We start from the raw sequence: 22,272 nt of genomic DNA, 5'->3' as shown, positions 1-22,272 counted from the left end.
GCAGGCCGGTCCTTTTCACTGCATAGTGCAGCAATACTCCCCCCTCCGTCAAGTATCTTTCGCCTTGTTTGCATGAAAAGACTGATCAGAACGATCAGCCAAACAGGCAGCGTGTTTGGAGATGTGTGTTTGGCTGCGTCCCCGGACCCCTCTTTCTCTCTCCCTCTCGGGGGGTGAAGATTACTACTGAGAAGTGTGTGCGCGTGCGCATGTGTGTACGCATGCAGCCCACCATGTGTGGAGTGTAATCTGCCAGAGGCCCTGGCGCACGCAGGGTTAAGACCAGGCACCCCACCAATCCTGTGGCCTGTAGGGACGTCCCACTGAGCCATAAGCCTGCACTCAGCCCACACGGCCTGGAGCAAGGCCAAGAGTGCGCAAGCACACACACACACACACACACACACACACACACACACACACAGGAGACAAGGGGAAAGGGGAGCAGAAATAAGAATGAGGATCGATTGAGGAATAGAAGGGAACAAGGATGTGAATAAAGTGGGTGAAATGTGGAAAGGAGTTGATGTTCTGAGCAGCTTGGTGATCAGAATTAGATGTGTTGGCTTTATTTTTTAATATATGTGTAATATTGTTATGCTGTGCTTAGTTATAAGCATTTGCTATTGTGTTAAGGTTCTATGATATGACTGTGGTTCAGTTTCTGGGGGCTGTCTTCTCGGGTGTGCTCCTGCTTGGTTGGGCTTTGGTGGAAAAGGTTGGGCGTTCTTGTGTCTAGAAAGTAATTTGATGCATATGAAGGCACCTAGTGCATCCATGCCCTGCTGAATGCCTTGATGTTCTTGAAGACCATTACATTAAAAATGGGAATTCCACCTATTTTTTTAACCTTTTGCACAATTCAATGGTTGGGATGTAAACAGAGGTATTCAGAGTGGCTTGCTGTTAAAGGCTGCAAGGTAGAGAAGATTCAGTTCAGGGCTTGTTTTCTTGGCCATGGTTTGGTTTAGTGTGTTTTTTTTTTTTATATTAAAATCATAAAGATAAAATTAATTTGCATGAATTCGCATTTTTTTTTTGCATGTAAATTCTGATTTACCAAATGATGAACAGGTTTTGAACAAATCTAAAAAAAGATGAATGCATGAAAATGTGGACATTTGTGGAAGACTGTAGATACACAATTTAATGATTGATATTAGAGGTGGTCGATGTGTAAAAATATTATTGCGATATTCAAACACGATATAACGATACATCATATTTATCATAAGTATTTTTATATGCATTCAAAACGCATCAGTAGCAGCTGTTTTTATTTATTTATTTATTATTATTGTTATAAATCCTGCTGTCCAAATACTTGTATTGTGAGAGAATTCATCACAATAAAATTTGTACCGTAAATACCGTAATACTGCCGACCCTTAACTGATATGAAAACAAACTTATGCAAAATGGTTTGATGTCAAACTTATTTACACTGATGGTCGCCACAACCAGGCAATGTTATCTTTACACTGCAAATATGACACTCTTGTTTGCTTTACAAAACGACCAGTGAAATACAAGTTTGGTTTTTAGCCGGATTGTCGATAATAGCAAAGTTGGACTGTTATGGCTTACGACATGCTTGTCTTTCTTCCTTAAATGGATTTGAGGTCAAAAACCTCTCAGAACTAGCTGAAAACAATGTCCCAGACCAGTTTCACACATGATACGTTAGCAGCAAGACTGCTATAGGCCTTGCTATAGGCGTTGGCCATTCACATAAACAGTGCTTGTGCTGCAGAGCGGTACAGTGGGCTTTATAGTAGGAAGTACCACTTTCAGAAGCAAGTTCGTAAGTTTGTAAGAGAGTGCCCTCGTGACGTGTGGTTGGGTAAACCGTTTTAGAAGCTGTAAACTAGTGCCAAAGTGAAAAGCAAGATATTCCACATGGCTTTAGTGAAAACTACGTCCTGCATAGAGGAGCATATTCAAAAAGCATATTTAGTCATTTTAATGTAAAATGTTCCTCTTGTAAAGTAGCTCTTGGAGTTGTTGAACTTTTCTCTGGCTCTGGTTTTTAATGAATAAATAAATATGGAAACACAAATATGGAAAAGTTTCCTATTGTGGTTCCCCGTACACTTTAAACATATCCACTTATTCAGTCTACCACTGTTTAGCCCCACCCATTCATACTTGTGGCATAATACAGAACAGCCAATCAGAACAGACTTAATTTATTTGACCAGTCTTAAGAAATAATAATCGAAGGGATAAAAACTGGTTGGAATATGGTCATATACATAAAACTGTACTTTTTTATTTTTTTTCTTCTTCTTATGCATGGACCTCAAGTATCAAGTTCAAGCCAGTGGTGATCGTGGTCTCAGAACAAGAGGAAGAAGCCTTCAGAGGAGACAAGATTAACAGGGGAGCCCATGCTCCTCTAGAGGAAATATATGATGGGGAAATATAGGATTTTGGCTCTTTTAAGGGCAGACATGTCACTTATTATAGGGACTAGTGCACCCATACCAAACTTGTCTTCATCAGAAAGCAACCAGTGGTCTTGGTGAGGACTTGTGGTTGCTGTAAAGCTGGGATGTGACCTTGAATCCTTGCACTAGAGCTTCATTTTGTAAAACCTGGTAGCAACGGACAAATCGCTATGCCATTGCGTTGCTAATTGTAAAGCTTCTGTAGGATTCACATCAATCATAGGAAACATCTTGCAGCTCTCCGCTGGTTCTGATGGTGTGCCTGTGTGCCGTCACTAATGACCGTTCTGTTTATCTCCCCACAGATTATGTTTACTTTGAAAACTCCTCCAGTAATCCACTGCTGATCAGGAGAATAGAGGAACTCAACAAGGTGAGTGCTGAAAGTGTGTGTGTGTGTGTGTGTGTGTGTGTGTGTGTGTGTGTGTGTGTGTGTGTGTGTGTGTGTGAGTGAGTGAATTTCTGTGCACACAATTGTGTTGCCAAAGAGTTCAGAGCATTTGCCCAGTGCTTTGTGCTTCAAGCTTTCTACCTCCCTCCACCTCACACACTGCCAACAACAATGTTCCAGCTCTTCTTCTTCTTCTTCTTCTTTTTATCATCGACTCCCTCTTCTCTCCATGCTTTCCCCTCCTCTCCTCTCTCCCCTCCTTGCATTGCTAGTCATACTGAGCCTGCCTCATATCAGTTTTTACGTCCACGGTTCCTCATCTGCATGTTTGGCCTTTGCCTAAAGCTGATTGGTAGCCAGCTTGTGCCGTTGCTGTGACAACTATGCCTCTTATTTGCAGACGGCAAATGGGAACGTGGAGGCCAAAGTGGTGTGTTTCTACAGACGCAGAGACATCTCCGCCACGCTCATCGCCTTGGCAGACAAACATGCACGTAAGTCCCGAAAGTGACAATGACTGCATTTCCCACAGTTCATATGGGCCAGGGAGGTTCAGACAGTGCCAACACATGGCGTCGCTGTGCGATAAAACCTTGTGTCTCTATTTTTGCCTCCTTTTTACTTTTTGACGTTGTGTAACATTTGTGTCAAGGTTTTATGATGAACAGTCCAATAGAAATGCTCCTAAATGACTTGAAATTAAAAAAAATCCATTGATTTCCAAGTTCATTTTTTTTTCTTCTTTCTTTGTGTTTTTGTTTACGCTAATGCAAATCAAATTAAAGGCAAATAGATTTGGGGCTTTTTTTTTTTTAAAGTAATTTTTAAGTAAGAATTACACAGGACGCCTGAGCTCTGAGCTAACATGGATTATTTTCTTAGTTTTTTTTTCTTTTTTTAAATTTATTAATTCATTATTTTTATTTATCCTGTTTGCTGTAACACACACTTTTTTCATTGTGCTGTGAATCGGATTGTGAATCATTTAGAGAGAGTTGTATACCCTCTTCATAGCATTGTTTTTTTTTTTTTAGTTTTATGTGCTTTGATGCATTAAATGTCCAAATGTTTGTGGACACCCCTTCTAATGAATGCATTCTTTACATTGCATCCATTGCTGACACAAATGTGCAAATGCGTGCACACACACACTCTTGTTTAGCTTGTATAGGCCCTCTAGAGAAGTATTGCCAATAGAATTGGATTTTCTGATGCAGATATAAATGCACAGTGGTATGAAGCCCCCCAGCATTGAGCTGTGGAACTGTGTTCTCTGGAATGATTGTGCGCCATCCAATACTTTTGGGATGATTCGGGGAGTTGGGGACAACAGTCCAACATTCTGACCTCACTAACTCCCTCAGATTTTCATAGCAATGCTCCAAAATCTAGTAGAAATTCCCTGGGCAGTGGAGACAGAACAGATAAATCCTTGATTTCAGAAGGAACAATGAATGAGTATATTTCCCAATACTTTTGTCCATTGTACATCATTTAAAATTTGTGCCAGAGTTTCATTCTTCCCAAGGTCTATTTGTTTGGAGCAGTGTATCTCAGTTGAATCAGTCTGTAGTTCAGTCAAATGTGTACTGCTGACTCGACTCGCGCAGTGTGAGCTATTGGTTGTACTCGTGTGATTGTAGCTGTGAGCCGGTTGAGAATATCCAGTGTTCCTTGCTGCAAAAATGGCTGCCATAAAATAGTTGGCGGGTATGCTAGCGCATGGTTCATACGTGTGGGGGCTAGGCGTGAGTGACTGTCAGCAGCACTAGTGTGAAAGCAGTGTGCCTATACGCTTCCAGTATATGGAAGAGAAAGGAGAGCAAGAGTGCAGGCTCACAGGAGTGGTCTGTCTGTAGCCCACACTAGTCTAATCTTGAGGCGGTGGGACTGTTTGTTCATGTGGACCACACAGCAGCAGTTCGGAGAAACATGGGATGTGCGGTGGTGGTGGTGTGTGTGTGGGGGGGTGCGCGTCCATGTAGGCTGCTTTATGTGTGTGCGTGAATTGTGGGCCTCTCCGCAGTGCCAGCAGTCCCTCCATGGACTTTCAGACATTTGCAATATGTGAAAAATGCATGGCAGGAATGGCTATGGACCGCATGGGTGTGGGCTACATCCTGACTGTGCTTTGGAGAGGAAAGGAGAAAAGAGGAGAGGAAAATGGAGGAAAGAATAAGAAAGGGAGCAGTAAAACGAAAAGTGAAGACCTACAGCAGAAACAGGAGGTGAGACTCTGGGCAGAAAGAGGAGAACAGCCATGGACAAAAAGGGTTGTGAAGATTGGATGATGGAGGAAACTGGGAGAGGAGCAATGGGATTCCTCTTGAGCCAGCAGACACTGAGGGAGTTTGACTAGTGATGCACGAGTCTGCCATTCTAGCAATAATAACCATTTATTTATTTATTTATTTATTTATTTATTTCATTTTTTAAACAAACTTCACGACTAATGTGATTTACACTATATGGACATTCATTTCCTCTGAAATCAAGGGTATTAAAAAGATATCCTGCTTTTGTTGAAATAATTGTCTCTACTGTCCAGAGAAGGCTTTCTGCTGGATTTTGGAGCATTACCGTGAAGATTTGGATGCATTCACAACAAGTGTGTTAGTGAGGTCTGGATATTGGAAGATCTCCACCCCACCTCATCCCCAACTCTTCCAAAACTGCCTTACAACTCAATGCTGGGGGAGCTTTGTACTCTTCTAGCCCACACTTGACATTGCTGAGCCTGGACCTCACTGCCTCGTGCCTCCAGATCATGCATCCAGAGGCTTGTACAGGGGCTACTGTGTATGAAGGGTGCCCCACCTTCCAAGCAAATTGAAGTGTTCAATCTCACAGACAGTAAAAGCCCCCCCCCCCTCTTCTTTATTAAAGTTTTTTGGTTATGTAAAATAAGTGATTACTTAAATACCCCCCTTCCCTCCCCTCTTTACAGGTGACTGACCTTATTCAACAGAAGTCCAGGCAGTTGGTGCTAGTCCTGTGTGTGTATTTGAGGCCGATCAGATTGTCTCACGTGGGAGTGTACAAGCTCCAGTTTCTGACAAGAAAGTGCAACAGCCAAAACAAATACTGTATATGTACCACTGTATTTTATAGTTTTCAAATATGTGCATTTAATGATTAGGTTCAAAATGAATGAAATCATTTAAAGAAAGCAGTTTAAACTAGAGGCGGTATTGAGCCGGCCTTTAGCACCACCACTGTTGCCGGAAGGAACAAGAAGTTCAGTGAGCAGAAGCAATGGACCTCAGACCCCGTGCCTATGATTGGCACAAAAAATTGGTTGGAGCCAAATATTAAGACTGTTGATTTACGGCGTCAGAATTAATTTACGTAAAGTTGAGTAACTCTCAACTCCATGTCTTGCATCTTGTTCTTTTGCAGTGTCTCTTGCCGCTTGGCACTAAATCATGGCTACAAATCGTGTACTGGTTGCTTAGTTGCTCTGTTGCCTGCTAGTGTTAGGGCTATTAATCGCTATAATTATGCAATTACATGCTTATAAGTATTTTCTCTTTCTAAAATTCAAACGGTGACACTTTATTTGGCCAAGCAGTGAATGCTTATTTGTTTACAGTCATTTTTTTTTATTTTATTTTTTTTATAACCCTGCCTTGAGATTTCATCACTTTTGAAATGCGAGACCTTCTGGAAGTTCCTGATGTTCTACAGCTTTCTCCGCCATTTTAGACACGCCGAGCATCGTTCTTCCTCGTTTTGGAGACTTTTTTTTCTCCTTAAAAATGTCTCATTCAAAATAGATTTCAGACCTTTCAGACGGAGCCTCAGGTGGTGTGCTGTGGATGTTTGAGTTTAAGGTCCTCTTTATTCCAACGTTTAGAGGATGATTGAACTCCTTTCTAGCATATGAGCTCAAGCTGCACATTACTGGTGCTCTGCTTGTGTGTCCTCTGGGGTGACTCTGAATACTGTGGTCAAGGGGTTGGGCTCAGTGTTTATGTTAAAAACCCCCATCCAACAATTCAGCAGTTTGGAACATGTCCAAAACATATAGCCGAGGGTGCCTGGTAACAGTGCATTTTTATAAACCGTCACTATGGTCTGTTAACCTCCCCTGTATATTTATGTTTCTGTACTTCGCTACTATGAAACACGAGAGCCTTCACGGAGCACTGATGTCGGGTCAGTATACGGCCGAGACCCCGGAATTCCGAAAGTAAGCTTGATTAGTGCATTTTGACCACATCTTCATTGTGAGAGCTGGAACCACTGGGATCATTTTCCAGAGCTGTTCCAGAGGCAGGCTGAGGTTGTTCGGCCTGCACTTCCCTCTGTCCTGCACCCGAGCTTTTAGCAGAGTAACTCAGCAGTGTGTTTCTGTGTGTGTGTGTGTGTGTGTGTGTCAGTGTCAGAGTGTACGTGCACACACGCACTTGCATGTGTGTGTCTGCGGTGAGTCACAGATTAAATATTTTGTTCTCTGTGATGCTGGCTCCTCCTTTGCCGGGGCTTGAAGCTTTGGGAGCTGTGCGGCGGCCATGTTTTTACGTGTGCGGAGGCAGTGAGGGAGAGGGACTTGGCCTTGGACTGAACTGACCACTCCCTGTAGCCTCCTCCCTCACCATGCCGGAGAGTGGCTCGCGTTCGAGCTTGACCTCTCGGTTCAGGGAGGAACAAGTCTTGAGTGACTAACGCAGCACAACTTTCAGAATGACTCGTCTTCCGCATGCGTGGGTCTTAAAGCGGTGGTTCTGTCCAGTGTTGATTGTCAACCCAAAATACTACCGCTTTTTTTGTGTGTTAGCTATATTATAGATATCTGCATCATACAGTGTTAGAAACCATAAAAGAAATTGAGAGCACTTCATCAGATTGCAGACTTTCCAAACCTGTAACCGACATTCAGAAGCCGCAATACTGCCAATGTCAGTTATTTGCTTTTTTTTTTTTTGCTGTTTGTGCTGTCTTCACTGTGTTCCTGCACTGTCCCCTTAAAACATACCACGACATGTCTACTCACGTGACAGTCCGCGACGTGGAAGCAACATGGAGGAGAACTCGAACAACCAACTGAGCAACTGGAGCTGCTTATATAATAGTTTATTAATCACAACTGAGGTAAAATGTTAACTGTGTTAATTAGCCATGATATTGTTTTGAGGTCATATGACCCCGCACTACTTCCGAGTTCTTCATCATCCTTTATTTAATCTTGGTAATACAGTGAGGTAAAGACTGCATTTACAATCTAGCTGTGCATCTAGAGTGAATAATAGTATCATAAAAAGACAGTAGATACCAGATACCAGTAAATAACACAAATAAGAAACGTAGGAAATGTTCATTAGAATAAGTAAAGTAATGTAACCATCACATTACTAAAATAAAACCTTAAAAAGAATGTTCCCGTATGTACACAGCGTTCATCTCTGTACTTCTTTGTTCTCCTACCTCCCAAAACCACATGCTAGGTGAAATGGTTATGCTAAATTGCCCCAGTATGTGGGTGAATGGGTTCATGTTGTACCTGTGATGGACTGACGGACTATTCGGGCTATATGGGATATTCCTCCATTGCTCCCAGGGTGATGGATGGATGGATGGATGGATGGATGGTCAGGCATATAAATAGGTGGAGGGAAGGATGGATGGATGGATGGATGGACATATGAATGGATGTACACTGTATGGGCAAAAGTGTTGGGACACCTACGCATTACACCTACAGGAGTATTTATTTAATATGGAGTTGTCGCACGCTTTGACACCCTTCTTTTCAATACAGAAACCTTAGAAAAACATACAAATAGACAAATAAATGCACAGGCGCTCCAGAGAATGAAGTCAGATACGGGCACGTTAGTTTTCTTTGTGTGCGTGCAGAACAGACCCCATATGTGAAAATGTAACATCAGACCATCAGAGGCACATACGGCTGTTCTCAGATTCCAGCGTGGCAGGATTTAGTGTTCTTCCTGATGTAACACACCTGATTCGGCTCATCAGCTAATTGCAGAGCCCTTTCATGAACTGGTTTATGTGTGTTTGAGTGGGCAAAGGTGCAGAAGGAGAGAGACTCTTCAAGTAGGTGCTGGCTGATAATGATCAAATGTGTTACCGCAGTGTTTTCTAAATTGATGGATGTTATTTCAGTTAGCATTAGAAAAGTTCATACATTCCCAATACAGATCTGGTCTAAAATCAACTGATGTAAACTTGGGCTATAATGCTCAGACTACTTTGCACTCTACTCTCACACAGTTTTATGGTTTTAAGTATGGTTTTAAGTTGAATGAGGATTATTTGGTGGTTAGTAAAGACAGTAGTTCTATGTGGAACCTTGAAGTAGAACCTTAACATGGGACCGTTTGAATGCTTAAATGAAGCCAATCCAGTTCAGCACTTTGTACAGCTATCAGCCCAATCCCAAAACCCATTGATTCTAATGTATTATTGATATGGAGATGTATAGACTGTGCAGGGAAGTGTGTTAGTCCCCACAAATGACCTATAATGTGTGTGTGTGTGTGTGTGTGTGTGTGTGTGTGTGTGTGTGTGTGTGTGTGTGTGTGCGTGCGCAATGGAAGCGTAAATTTTCCATCTGCCCATGTCCCCTCCTCTGTCTTCTGAGCCCCCATCCATCCTTTCCTCCAGAGTCAGGGGGCAGTTCCCTCTTCCTCTCCTCTTCCTCTTCTCCCTGCATGGTAAGGCGACTCATTCATCAATAATTGATAATTGCTTGGGACAGGTGAGATGGAGAGGCAATTTGTGGAGAGTATAGGCTGGGTGCAGTGCCAGTAGATTGGCTGTGGTGGTGTTCTGTTCTCTTGCTCTCTCGCTCTCTGTCTTTCTCCTTCTCTTAGTTTTCTCTCTCTTTCTCTCTGTTCTTTCTTATTCTCCTCTCCTTTTGTTCTCACTCGCTCTTTCTCTCTTTCTCTCCTTTTTTTTTAATTTTTTTTTCTTCTTCCCTCTTCCTCTCCCTCTTTTTTTTTTTTTGCTCACTCCCTCTCTCACACATATACATCTCTGTAGTGGATGTCAGTACCTCAGATACAGCTTTCCAGTTACCTATCAACTGTATGGAGTGTGTGTGTGTGTGTGTGTGTGTGTGTGTGTGTGTGTGTGTGTGTGTGCGCGTGCGCAAGCTTCTTTCAAAGGAAGATAAAATTTGAAGATAACAAAAACGGCGAGTGTGGAGTGTGTGCTCAGAATGCAGAAGTGAGGAAGAGGAGGGAATACGTATTGATTTTAAGCACACCTTTCCCCCCCCTCTCCCCCTAAAAAAAAAACCTTGATTGCTTTTGTTCTCTCTTGCTGTCTTACGCTCTCTCGCCCTCTCTAACTCACACTGTGACTCTCCTCTCTCTTTCTCGCTCGCACTCTGGCTCTCGCACTATGACTCTCTCTCTCACACGCGCACACACTTTTTCTTTCTCTCTCTCTCTCTCTCTCTCTCTCTCTCTCTCTCTCTAATGAAACTCCAAATGAATTGAAGCACGATTCTTTCTCCCTCCCTCTCCCCCGCTCTCTCCCTCCTGCTCCTCAATCTCTCTCCCACTTATCATTCTCCACTCAGCACCCTCACTCCATACACCACACACACACATGTAGGACTGGGCAAGAGTGGAATTTTCTCTCCACTCCTCTAAAAAGGAGATTACTGGGGAGTAGAGATGAAGGGTTTGTGTGTGTGAACTGGATGAGGGGGTGGTGTTTACATTGATATGGACTCACTTGTTTCACTCCCTTTTTATTTCAGATCTATTCCACGCTGTTCTCATAGTCATACTCTGGTTATATGTAATCTGCCTGATGCGCTGTTCTGATGAGTTGGTTTTTGGCTGCAGATCTGTACCACTCTACCTTTTAAATATGCTAATCCGCCGAGTGTGGCGTGAAATGTAGTACACACTTATGTAATTCATATGCTGTTCCACTGTGTACATACAGTTTAAAGAAGGAGAAGGAAATCAATATATTTCTCGCTCCTAGGGCCTGTTTACACCTGGCATTAACATGTGCTTCGTATTTTAATATACTTTACCCAGATCCAGTGTGACCAGATGAGACCTGATTTCACTTTTCACTGATTTCATTCATTTAGCTGCTCATCAAATTTGTCCAGCTATGGGAGACAGTTTAAAGGAATGGTGGAGGTTGTGCAGCGCGGTGGAACAATAGATGGTTCTCACATTCCCGTATCGGCTCCATCAGAAAATGCGACGAACCACAAGGGAACAAACTCTGTAACACTGCTCTCATCTACCAGTAAACAAACGCAGAGAGGGAGAAGCCAAGATGCACAGTAATTATTACTCGTATTAAGTTTTTATTTTAACAGGCGTATTTCTGCTTGCCCGACGGAATCCGATCACAGAACCCGCACTCCGTTTACACTTGTATTAATTTTTCATGCGGTGACGTGAAATCTGAACGTTATCTGAGCACCAAAAATGTAAGTTAATGCCAGGTGTGAACAGGCTCTTAGGGTGGTAAAAACACATTCTGTCAGAAATGGGAATTCTAAAGTTTCCATCAATTTTATGTTGCTATTATAGTTGGAAATGCAGGTGTGTTTGAGTTGTACCCCCCAAATATGAAATTCTAAACATGAGCATGTACCCATTTTCTTCAAACGTCTTTGCTCATTGCAACAGAAGTTCTGTTTTAACTTTATCAGTCCTTAAAATTGTTGCCAAAATGCATCAGACTTGATTAAATGTTCTTCTGAACCTCTGATGCTAAAGGTTGTTGTGAGAAAACAGTAAGTGTAGGCAAAAAAGGGCTTTTGATAGCTTTTCCATGATGGTCATATTTGTGCAGGTGTTGCTGCACAGTAGAACAGTGCACCACCACTCCTGTTTTGCTATCATATTGTAGCCTTTTCTTGCCTTGTGCTACCTGAGTGCTCTGCAGCTGGTTGGAGGAGCCCATGGCTGATGATTGGTGGGGAACCATTTCAGACGTATTTATAAAGCTTTGAAATTTACATTATGTTGATTGAACAAGCCAGAGCCCAAACAAGGTAATTGAGGTTGAGGCCTTGTTAAAGGTTTAGAGCATAGATCTCTTTGGGGTGCTCAAACTTTTGGCATGTACAACATCCGGAAGATTTGACCCTTCCTCTCTAGAGAGGCCACCCAGGTGCTTGTTCAGTCTCTCGTCATTTCAAGACTTGACTACTGCAACTCTCTTCTGGCTGGTCTCCCTCTGCGCACCATCAGGCCCCTGCAACTCATCCAGAATGCAGCGGCACGGGTCGTCTTCAATGTCCCTAAATTCAGCCATGTCACTCCACTGCTGCGTTCTCTTCACTGGCTTCCTGTGACCCACCTCTTCCAAGAATACTTGGACGATTAGAGTACTATGGTCACCTTATTGTCTTGTGTTTAGTAATGTCTAAAGCTTAAAGGTATCTTTGAACTATTAGTCTATTCTAACTAGCTAAAGTTTTTCTTGGGTAAATAGCAAAGCACTTTGTAAGTCGCTCTGGATAAGAACCTCTCCTAAATGCCGTAAATGTAAATGTAATGTAAATGATGGCAGGCAGCATGACCTGGGATTCCAACCAGCGATCCTTGGGTCATAGTGACAGCACATCATTACGTGCTTAGCTGTTCACGGTCACAAGAGTTTTGGCCACATGAATAAATGAAAGCTGTACTTGACCTTTGACTTGCAGGAGAGCTGGAGGAGGAGATGGAGAACCCAGAAATGGCAGACCTACCCGAGAAACAGAAACATCAACTGAGACACAGGGAGCTCTTTCTCTCCAGACAGCTGGAGTCTCTGCCTGCTACACACATCAGGTAAAAACACCCCATCTGACTTCGCCGTCTCTTTGCCACGTTGAACGAGATTTCATAATTGTGGTGAAATTCTTCAGTCACTGTCACAGCTGAGGTTTTGTTCCGTGAGCTGGCGAAAGACTCCGCGGATGGCTGTTCCAAGCAGCTGATGTGTCTGAGACACCTTATTATTTCCCCACATGTCAGGAGTCTCTGTGAGGGATCCTCTAGTGTAAACAGTCTTGCAGTGTGAAATGACATATCCGACAATGATGAGGTCAGATCTCTGGAGAGGTCTTAGACTGTCACGCTGAAGAATGATACAGGAACTAGACTGCCCATGCTGACTCGGATGCTTCTCCGAAAGTGTTTTTAGCACCTAATATGCATTAAGGTTTATGATGTTGGCAGACGACATATTATTATGTACTAATCAAAGGGAGTTATTAAGTACTAATCAAGATGATCATGTTGAAATTCACCAACTTGGAGATTGGTGGAAAACACTGCACACAAGAGACTAGAGGTTTTCCACTATACACCATAGATTCCACTATCCAGGCAAGATATAGATATAAGAGATATAAGAGAATATAAATATATATATATATATATATATATATGTCTATAGGCAAGAATCTGAATGCTTGAGCTGGATTCATAAAACACGCTGCCAGATTTACATGAATTACGAACGGTTAATAACCACTTTTTTATGTTTCTACCACCTGAATCCTTCATTTGTTCAATTCAATTGAATTCAATTTAGCATTTTTGAACATTCCTCAGTCAGATATTGTAGAGTTAGTTTTTCTTTTCTTTTCGGACAGGTTTAATTTGATACAGTGTTGATGAATTTTTAGTTTTACCCAATATTTTATTATTTAGTAAATCATTAACCTGCAGTAACTGTGAACCTTTAGATATTTTTACAATATAGTTTATATATATATTTATTTTTTTTTATTATTTTATTATTATTTTTTTTTATTACTTTTAGAAATGGAACTTCTAAACTGTGCCACACATCTGATCCCTTTTCTGGCTAATATGTTATATGAATGCAGGTCTATCTTTCACCTGTCTTTATATTAGCTTCATGTTAGACTCTAGTGTGAACTTTACCAGGCTGAATGAAAGCAAATTTGGTTTGTCATGTCACATTAACACAGGTGTAACGTAAGTGAACAATGTAGCTGCGTAGTCCCTTACAGTAGTAAAAACACAAATATGTGCCATATAAAAATGACAGAATACGTGCACTTGTCCTAGTTGGTAGTGGAGGTGTAACAGTATGTGTATTTGTCCTGTACCACCATTTAGTGCGTGCAGTCCCACAGAGAATATGTTTGAGAATAAGTTGATGGTAATGTCCACCCAGAAAACAGGAAATAAGGAAATAAGAGATTATAGTTTTTAAAACTGAGTAGTGCATTGTGAAAAAGTTTTTTCTTAAGCTGTTAGCTTGCTAAGGTTAGCTCAAGCTGCTCTGCGTGTGAAATGAACAGAAGAAAAAGAAAGAGCCCCATTTTTGCTGTGCCGAAATCATATTGGACCGCATTGACTAGTGTACAGCTACACCCGTAGTAACTTGTGCTGGCCACAAAATAGATGCTTATTGGAAATTCCATTTCTAAGCTTTAAAATGCATGATTAAATTGTGTTTGTTATAGAGTGCATCACTATGGCTTAGGAGTGTGTGTTGAATCCAAACCTGTTACCATTGTATTTGTGTGACCCGGTGAAGGGGCTCTCTTTCCCCCCATTTGGTATTAAACTGACAATGTTGTAAACCAAAGCCAAATTCTGGCTCTGTGTTGCCTTTAACTGTGGCTACAGTTGGATGTCATCGTCCTTGTCGTGGTCATTGTTAATGTATGTGTTTGTTGTGTCACACTCTCTCCAGGGGAAAGTGCTGTGTGACGCTTCTCAACGAGACAGAAACCCTCATGTCCTACCTGGACAGAGAGGTAAGTGCTGCACAGCATGTGATGCATCACTACTACAGTACAGAGGTTCTGGGTGCACCAGCCTCGTTCATCCTTTTGCACTATTTGAGACACTATACGAGTTAGAGATGAATGTGTTTATCTGACGTGTGTGTGTGTGTGTGTGTGTGTGTGTGTGTGTGTGTGTGTGTGTGTGTGTGTGTGTGTGTGTGTGTGTGGATGAGAGCTAGTTTTGAGCTCCGTTCTGAATAAATAATTCAGTGTGTTGACCCAGAATGTTCTCCTCGCATTTAGTAATGAGGAGACTGGAGACTCCACTCAATACCATGCAAAAATACACACTCTCATATATACACACACACAGCCCTCTACTACTACACAAGGCTGTGTCTTTGTTTGCGTGTGTGTGTCTCTGACTTGTTCTTTGTTTGTGTTGCTCTTTTGGCTGCAGGATGCGTTTTTCTACTCACTGGTGTACGACCCTCAGCAGAAGACTCTCCTGGCTGATAAGGGGGAGATCAGAGTGGGGAATAAGTACCAGGCAGAAATTACTGACCTTCTGAAAGAGGGTAGGCCTGCCTTTGAACTGCCTCAGCGTAGCACAGGCAAAGCTCTGATGGAGTTTCACACCCGCCCTGAAGTTTAAGGGCTTGTACTCGTAAAACATAGCATCGCTGTATATTTGGTGTCAAACACAGGGCACGAAAATGGCTTATACCTTCTATGTCTCTGTGGTGCTCTCTCGTGCACTCTCTTGCTTCTGTCTCCTATTCTTGTGCGTATCTCTACAAATCTGCACTGTATAATACAGTACGACTTATTTTTAACTGCACCCATAACTGTGTTCTTAACTGTTCTTAAACAATGTCCCGATACGTAGGGGTGCAGTTAAGAACTTTATCTTTGGATTTTGGTCACCTGTACGCACAAGCAAAACTTTTTAGGTAACTTGGGGGTAACTAGAGCTGTAATAAGGCTAGTTATGGAGACCTGCTGTCCTAACATGTTTGAACCAGCTTTTGTATTTAGGTCTATTTTGCCCGTTACGCTGCATCTGGAGTTCAAGTGTTAGCCTCGCCTATGCTGGCATGTTCAGTTACATGTGTGTGCTTTATTACGTGTGTGTGTGTGTGTGTGTGTGTGTGTGTGTGTGTGTGTGTGTGTGTGTGTGTGTGTGTTTTGTTTTTATTCATTTTAAAAGACAGCCATCTGCAAGTAACACCCTCAACCAAATACTCTACTGGAAGAAACATGTATATAAACTGTGTGATACTGTGTGTATAAAAAAAAGCTTTTTAATTCAGTTAACTCTTTCATCAAAAAAAATGTGAGCATGAAGCTACATGTTTCATCATGTAAGCTGCCTTTGCTGTTATAAAGAATAATCTAGATCTTCCAGTCTAGATTTGTTACAGAATCTGATCAGATTTCTTATTTTTTCATCAATATTCAATTCAGTCTGTTCGCAACATAGTAGAAGCTATCCAGAAGGCTCAGACAGCCATCCCTGTACAGTCCTCAGACCCAGAAGTTTCTGTTTAATTCAGTCTTTCTCACAGTCATTTGATGTACATGGATAAATCACATTCAGTAGATAGGAACTGCTTAAGCACCCTGTTCTTTAGCGCCCTGCTTGCGTTTTGGTTTATCAGGCGAGGAGGATGGCAGGGAGCTGGCCAAACTGGAGGAGAAGGTGTGGGACCCCAGCAGTCCTCTCACAGAGAAACAGATCGACCAGTTCCTCGTAGTGGCCCGGTAAGCTCCTAAAGTGCTAAGGGTTTTGCCGTTAGGCTAGACAATGACTGTTAAGCACATTCAAAGCTCATGTATGTCATTGCGTAGATATGAATATTTAGCTGCTTTGTGATGCCTCTTTTATAATCTCCTTTCTCCTTTTTCTGCTTTCTTCCTCTTTCAGGTCTGTGGGTACATTTGCGCGGGCTCTGGACTGCAGTAGTTCAGTTCGACAGCCCAGTCTGCACATGAGCGCTGCAGCAGCCTCCAGAGACATCACACTGGTACGGCACCACCTACACTCACTGCACACTACATCCTCCTTCAGCACTGCTTCTCACTTCGGTCTGGCTCACCGAACGCGTTGTAATAATCACTTGTGCTTTGCTGATTGGTCATGCAGGGATGCTCATAAAGGTGTGGAGCAGCATGGGTATCTATAGAAATTAAAGCTGATGATGATAAGGATGCTGATGATTATTATTAGTAGTAGGAGTAGTAGATTTACATTTATTATTCACAGAATACATGATGGGAAGATGATTTTAAGGGGCCGTTTTGCACTCTGTGAGCAAATGTTACGGGCATTTACAAGTGGAAATTACAAAAAGACAAAAATGTTACCGCAGAATCCCAACACCTGTAAGAATGTAATGATTTGAATACACATCTAACTTAAACTTATCTATCACAAAAATTCACAAATTGGATAGTCCTGAGCTATTTCTGTGAAACAGTAAAAATAAGCTGTCTATTGAGCAGAAAAAGAGCAGCACTATCATTCTTTTTCATCCCTCTCATCGTTCAGAGTGCTCTCTTTTTATTTAATTTTTTTTACAACCTTTACAGGATTAAAATTAATATTTTCAAATATAGCTAATATGACCTGCTGCATTTTGTGGGATGTCTCATGGTGGGGGGGGGGGGGGGGGGGGACTTATGTGTTATCAAAAATGTTTTTTAATTAATTAATTATTTTTTTTTTATTAGAAGGTGCGCATTCTTGGACAGGTTCTTTAGTCTAGACTGGAGCCCTGTAGAATCATTTTACCTTGCAAAATATTGGAAGGCAAATTGATTACTTACTGGAACTGTGACCAACAGCTCGGTCACACTGCACCCTCCAAAGACTTCCTCCCCACTCACTCTACACTTCAGTCCACATCTCATGCAATGTCTATGTGTAAATAGTAATGTAAACATTTCATAGATTATATATTAAACCTCAAATAGTGCAGTAATGTAGGAATAGTGCAAGTTAATGTTTTAATTTCTTATTAAATTTGTTAATTTCTTATTTTGTATATATTTGTGGTTTTTTTTTTACTATGGTGAGGAACTATGCACATCCGTTTTTTCAGTCACCTTTGCACTTCTGTTAATATGATGTGACAAACTTGATTAGATTCTAATTAGGACCTTGGATTAGAAAATTGTATCAAACCTAAGATTTTATGCATTATTGTTCCCCTAGCAGACATCCCACCTCTCCCAGAAGTAGCGGGAGTCTCCCTGTTGGCTCCCTGACACTTGCAAATGATGCACAATATAATATTGAGCTTTTGAGTATGGGGAACAGTGAGCGAGCGAGTGTTGATTTGTATACATATTACATTAATAACTCATCATTTTAAAGCACAGCCTGGGGAAGGGTCAGTTATTATTTTGGCTAATGTCATTTGTTACAATTCTTTAAAGTATCCATTTAATTTTGATATTGTGTCAGTAAGTTGACTAAAAGTACGGGGATAGAAACTGACATATACTGTGGGTCCTACTTCATATTAACTGGAAGAGTTGCAGGACCTGAGTCTAACCAGCCACAGCGAGAATCACGCTGAGTTCTAGGCTGACCAAAAACAGGTTGCAGGCCTCATTTTTCCCTCAGGGCCCCAGTGGAGTCAGAACAGAACAGAACAGATCAGCCGAGAGTACGAGTGATGTTCACCCACAACCACCCTCTGCCTGATTCTGCCCCTCATTTATAAAACATATCGTACAGGTGCTAGAGGGCACCCCACACATGCATAAACATGCACTCTGGGACACTGAGGCGATGCTTTAGTCTGTACGTGGGTAGCTGATGTGAAATGGCATTTTAATGTATATAATATTTGACAGTCGACTATAATTTGGCTTCTGCAGGCTGATCATTTATACACATTATTTTCACATCTTGAGAGATGTGTGTGTATATATATATATATATATATGTGCTGAAAGGACAGTAAAGTTTGGTTTGACAAATGAGGGTGGTGGTATTTATTTATTTATTTATTTTTTGGGGCACCCTAATATCATCGCTGACCTTGTTGTGTGACACAGAAGTGTCACCCCAGACAAATGATTTGCCTCTGAGTTTTTTAAGCATAGCTTTGAACTGAAAAAAGGTACAATTATTACCTGATTTAGTATTGTTAAATTCTATTTATTTGTATATGCATATTTATTGGCTTGATTTTGGTTTGGCATTTGGTTGATTGCAAAGGAGTGTTTTGCTTGCCATGTTGCAATCAAACATTTGTGGTTGCTTGTGATATTAATCCACATTTGATATGATATGAACAAAGTAGGACTAATTACTTTTGAAAATTCATTCAGCTTCATTTTTTCATGCGGTAAAATAATTAGGAAACAAAGTGGGATTGAGAAGACTTCAAGAAGAGTGAGTGTTAATAGCGAATGAGCAACAGCTAGGAAGACGAGGGGATGGGGGAGTATCTGCAAAACTACCTTTTACCGATTCTTGTACACTCGCTGCAATTCCCACAATGCCATGCAAATCCAAAAGGTCTTTGCTGCTTAAGGTTTCCAGGTGGAACACTCTGTGCGACTGTACACACTGGGCCGTGATGTCAGTGTTGTGACTGTTCAGTACAAATACACGGACTGTTACATGTACCCCAGATACGTCTCATGCTTAAGCAGGAAGTGTTCTCTTAAGTTTGCTGTGTTTTGAAACTAGTTAATAAACAAGAATTACCTTTCGTTTAAAGGCCGAATTTGGTGTGTAACGCTATGTGTATTTGCACCAAAACGTTGCACACGATAATAGACCAGTTGAGTCAAGTCAGATTTATTTGTATAGCACATTTTACACCTGTTGTCACAAAGCAGCTTTACATAATTAGTAATTAGTAAAAGACAGAAAAAAGGAAAACATAAGAAGACATGAAAGATCCAAGACACCCAGTGAGCAAACCAACGGCGACAGTGGCAAGGAAAACCTCCCTCAGAGCTGGAGGAAGAAACCTAGGGAGGAACCAAGACTCACAAGGGGGCCCAATCCTCCTCTGGTCAGAACTATTTATATATTATTGATAAAAGTTACTAAATAATCTATACTGTTGAACTGTTCTAATCATAATATAATAATCATGGAATAGTATAACTTGATGTAGTCATGACAGTGATGGTAAGAGTAATGCGAGTAATGATAGTTAATAGTGGTGATATTAATAGTGGCAGATAGTTAAAAGTCCATTTAGGTTTTAACATGGTCATTAGACAGGTAGCAGTGGTAGGAAGGTGTGCCGCTGGTCTGGCATGGGTGGTGGTGGGGGTGGGGCCTGCTGGTTGTATTGGTAGGTGGCAGCTGGTCTGACGCAAGTAGAGGGGACCTCAGTGGGCAGTCTTCCAGCAGGTCGGGCTGGGTGGCCATTTACTCGGAGAAGGTAAAGAGACACAGTTAGTTCTGAGAGGATTTATTGAGAGCAGAGAATGTTGAGCAGTATCATAGTGTGTCTGACTGCTCCGGCAGGTCTGACTGTAACAGCCTCATTTAAAGGAGAGAGCCAGAAGGTAACACGGACACGGGAACGCTAATGTCCATCTGCTCCACCGTCCACAAACCTGAGTAATTATGTGCAAGCAGCAAGACGACAACTCCAGCATCTCAGTATACTACAATTGCCTGTGTCCATGAACCCATGGACCTACAACCTTTATCTAAAGAGAAAACATTCATTTCCAAAAGCTAAACTAAACCGATGAGTTTTCAGCCTAGATTTAAAGATTTAGTAGACACAAGACACACTGTTAAAGTAAATACGGTAATTTCACCCAGAAACCTAAAGCTGTAAGCTGTTGGATTTGCAAGGTATTGCTGGAACTGTAGTGGTTTAGGAGTATCGCAGTGGTAACTGTAGCCATGGCGACGCCTTTACCGCTCTGCTCCCTCCTCCTCTCTCTTCCTCTTGCTGCCACGTGTAGGAAGAGTGGCTCGCACGGCCGGTATTTACTCTCTTTATTCTCATACTCTCTCTGTTCTCCGACTGAACATTTATTTCATAACATCCTGATCTTGTAACGTCTTATTTGAGCTGGACGAGGACAGTGTTTCTGTGTTGTTGGTCAGTTGTGTGAGCGTGGCTGGTGGTAGGTGGGGAGAATACATCCAGGATGCTAACCTTTACACTTTACTGGGTAAATAACCCACTACAGGCTGTGCTGACTACCTCAATGAGACACTAGATGGAACAAATTGTATAAATCTGGGTTATTCATACATTTATTTCTCTTCAAAGTCTCTCTCTGTCTTTCAAACACTGCCAATTTAAAATGTAATATTGACTGAATATGGATATTTCTTTCATATTCTGAAATCTGACTCTGATATGAACAGATATTCCTATTCCTGCCTTCTCTGTGATTATTCAGATGATAAATTGGATCAAAAGGGTGGACTATAATTTAAATATACTGATAAACACAAAACAAGCTGCCCTACAGTCACAGCTTCGCTAGAAGTAACTGTGGGACTATAATTAAACCACACCTGTTTTATTCTACATGTGTTTCTGTATAGATTTCTGAGACTGTAATGAAGATTATTAGTATATAGGTAGTGTATAGCATGAATATTTGAAGTATTTAAACAGATTAAAGTACTACTTGCATTTACCCATGGTTTCATATTCCCACTGAAATCCTCCTATATTTTATTTGAGCATTTTAAACCAAACAACCAAAAAACAGTATGTTTGTTTTTGTCTCCAGTTCCACGCCATGGACACGCTGCACAAGAATGGCTACGACATGACCCGGGCTATCGCAGCTCTGGTGCCGCAAGGCGGACCTGTGCTCTGCAGAGACGAAATGGAGGAGTGGAGCGCCTCTGAGGCCAACCTGTTTGAAGAGGCACTCGAGAAATATGGCAAAGACTTCACCGACATACAGCAAGACTTTGTAAGTTTTCCTCAAAGATCGATCGAGAGGACAAGTGGAAATTATGACGCTTAAGACACAATATATGAAGAAAATGTGGACACAGTACTTAAAGGCTGTTCAATAAAAATCCTATTTGGAAGGCAATAAAACCAGATTGCCTTTTGCACTGAATTGAGACACTGCAGTCATGTTTAACTCTGCCACCTGCTGGTGATTTGGTGTACATATGTTGTTGTGGCTTAGGGACCTAACCCAAAGTGCCCCAGCTCAGAGAGACAGGGAGGAGCCACTCATGGAACATGTCCACACCCACTTGTACAGAAGAAGTGAAAATGTCTTATTACAAAAGACAAAGGGACTCTGAAGTAGTGTTTTGCTTCAAATTTGCTTGTGTACTACAGTAATAAGAGGTTACAATGCTGTGTTTCAGGTTGTGTTTAGTAACAGTTGTTCAAAATGTGCCTCATTACAGGATTGTAAAGGGAACATGATCATCTGTTAAGGCAGGATTTAAAGTAACACTGAGCGCTCTGTCCTTTTTCAGCTGCCGTGGAAGTCTCTGACCAGCATAATTGAGTATTACTACATGTGGAAAACCACAGACAGATATGTTCAGCAGGTAAGAGTGATTTGTTGAATGCTTCTTAGAGACTCATTCATGATAAAGCTATTTGCCCATAAAAATAATAATAATTATAATTTAATAATTACATGCTTTCCTGTGTCGTCTGTTTGGTATAGAAACGGTTAAAGGCTGCGGAGGCCGAGAGCAAGCTGAAGCAGGTTTACATCCCTAACTAGTGAGTATCTTGGCG

The 22,272-nt window shown here is 41.6% G+C and overlaps 1 protein-coding gene across 4 annotated transcripts in view; it reads left to right on the top strand.

Annotated features, from left to right (window-relative positions):
- Positions 1–22,272, top strand: part of mta1 (metastasis associated 1) — a 39,348-nt gene that overhangs the window by 9,357 nt on the left and 7,719 nt on the right. For 2 of the 4 annotated variants that reach the window (XM_072689603.1, XM_072689602.1), the window contains exons 2-11: positions 2,756–2,823; positions 3,242–3,335; positions 12,500–12,626; positions 14,512–14,575; positions 15,006–15,123; positions 16,207–16,309; positions 16,473–16,572; positions 21,287–21,475; positions 22,002–22,076; positions 22,199–22,257. In XM_072689603.1, the coding sequence (XP_072545704.1) occupies positions 2,756–2,823; positions 3,242–3,335; positions 12,500–12,626; positions 14,512–14,575; positions 15,006–15,123; positions 16,207–16,309; positions 16,473–16,572; positions 21,287–21,475; positions 22,002–22,076; positions 22,199–22,257 (997 nt within the window). Of the gene's footprint in view, positions 1–2,755; positions 2,824–3,241; positions 3,336–7,850; positions 7,936–9,404; positions 9,522–12,499; positions 12,627–14,511; positions 14,576–15,005; positions 15,124–16,206; positions 16,310–16,472; positions 16,573–21,286; positions 21,476–22,001; positions 22,077–22,198; positions 22,258–22,272 lie in introns of those variants that run through there. The other 2 variants (XM_072689604.1, XM_072689605.1) reach the window with 2 other exon arrangements.

The sequence above is a fragment of the Salminus brasiliensis genome, chromosome 10, assembly GCF_030463535.1.
Source record: "Salminus brasiliensis chromosome 10, fSalBra1.hap2, whole genome shotgun sequence".
NCBI classification, from domain to species: domain Eukaryota; kingdom Metazoa; phylum Chordata; class Actinopteri; order Characiformes; family Bryconidae; genus Salminus; species Salminus brasiliensis.
This window is presented reverse-complemented; position numbering and strand designations above follow the sequence as displayed.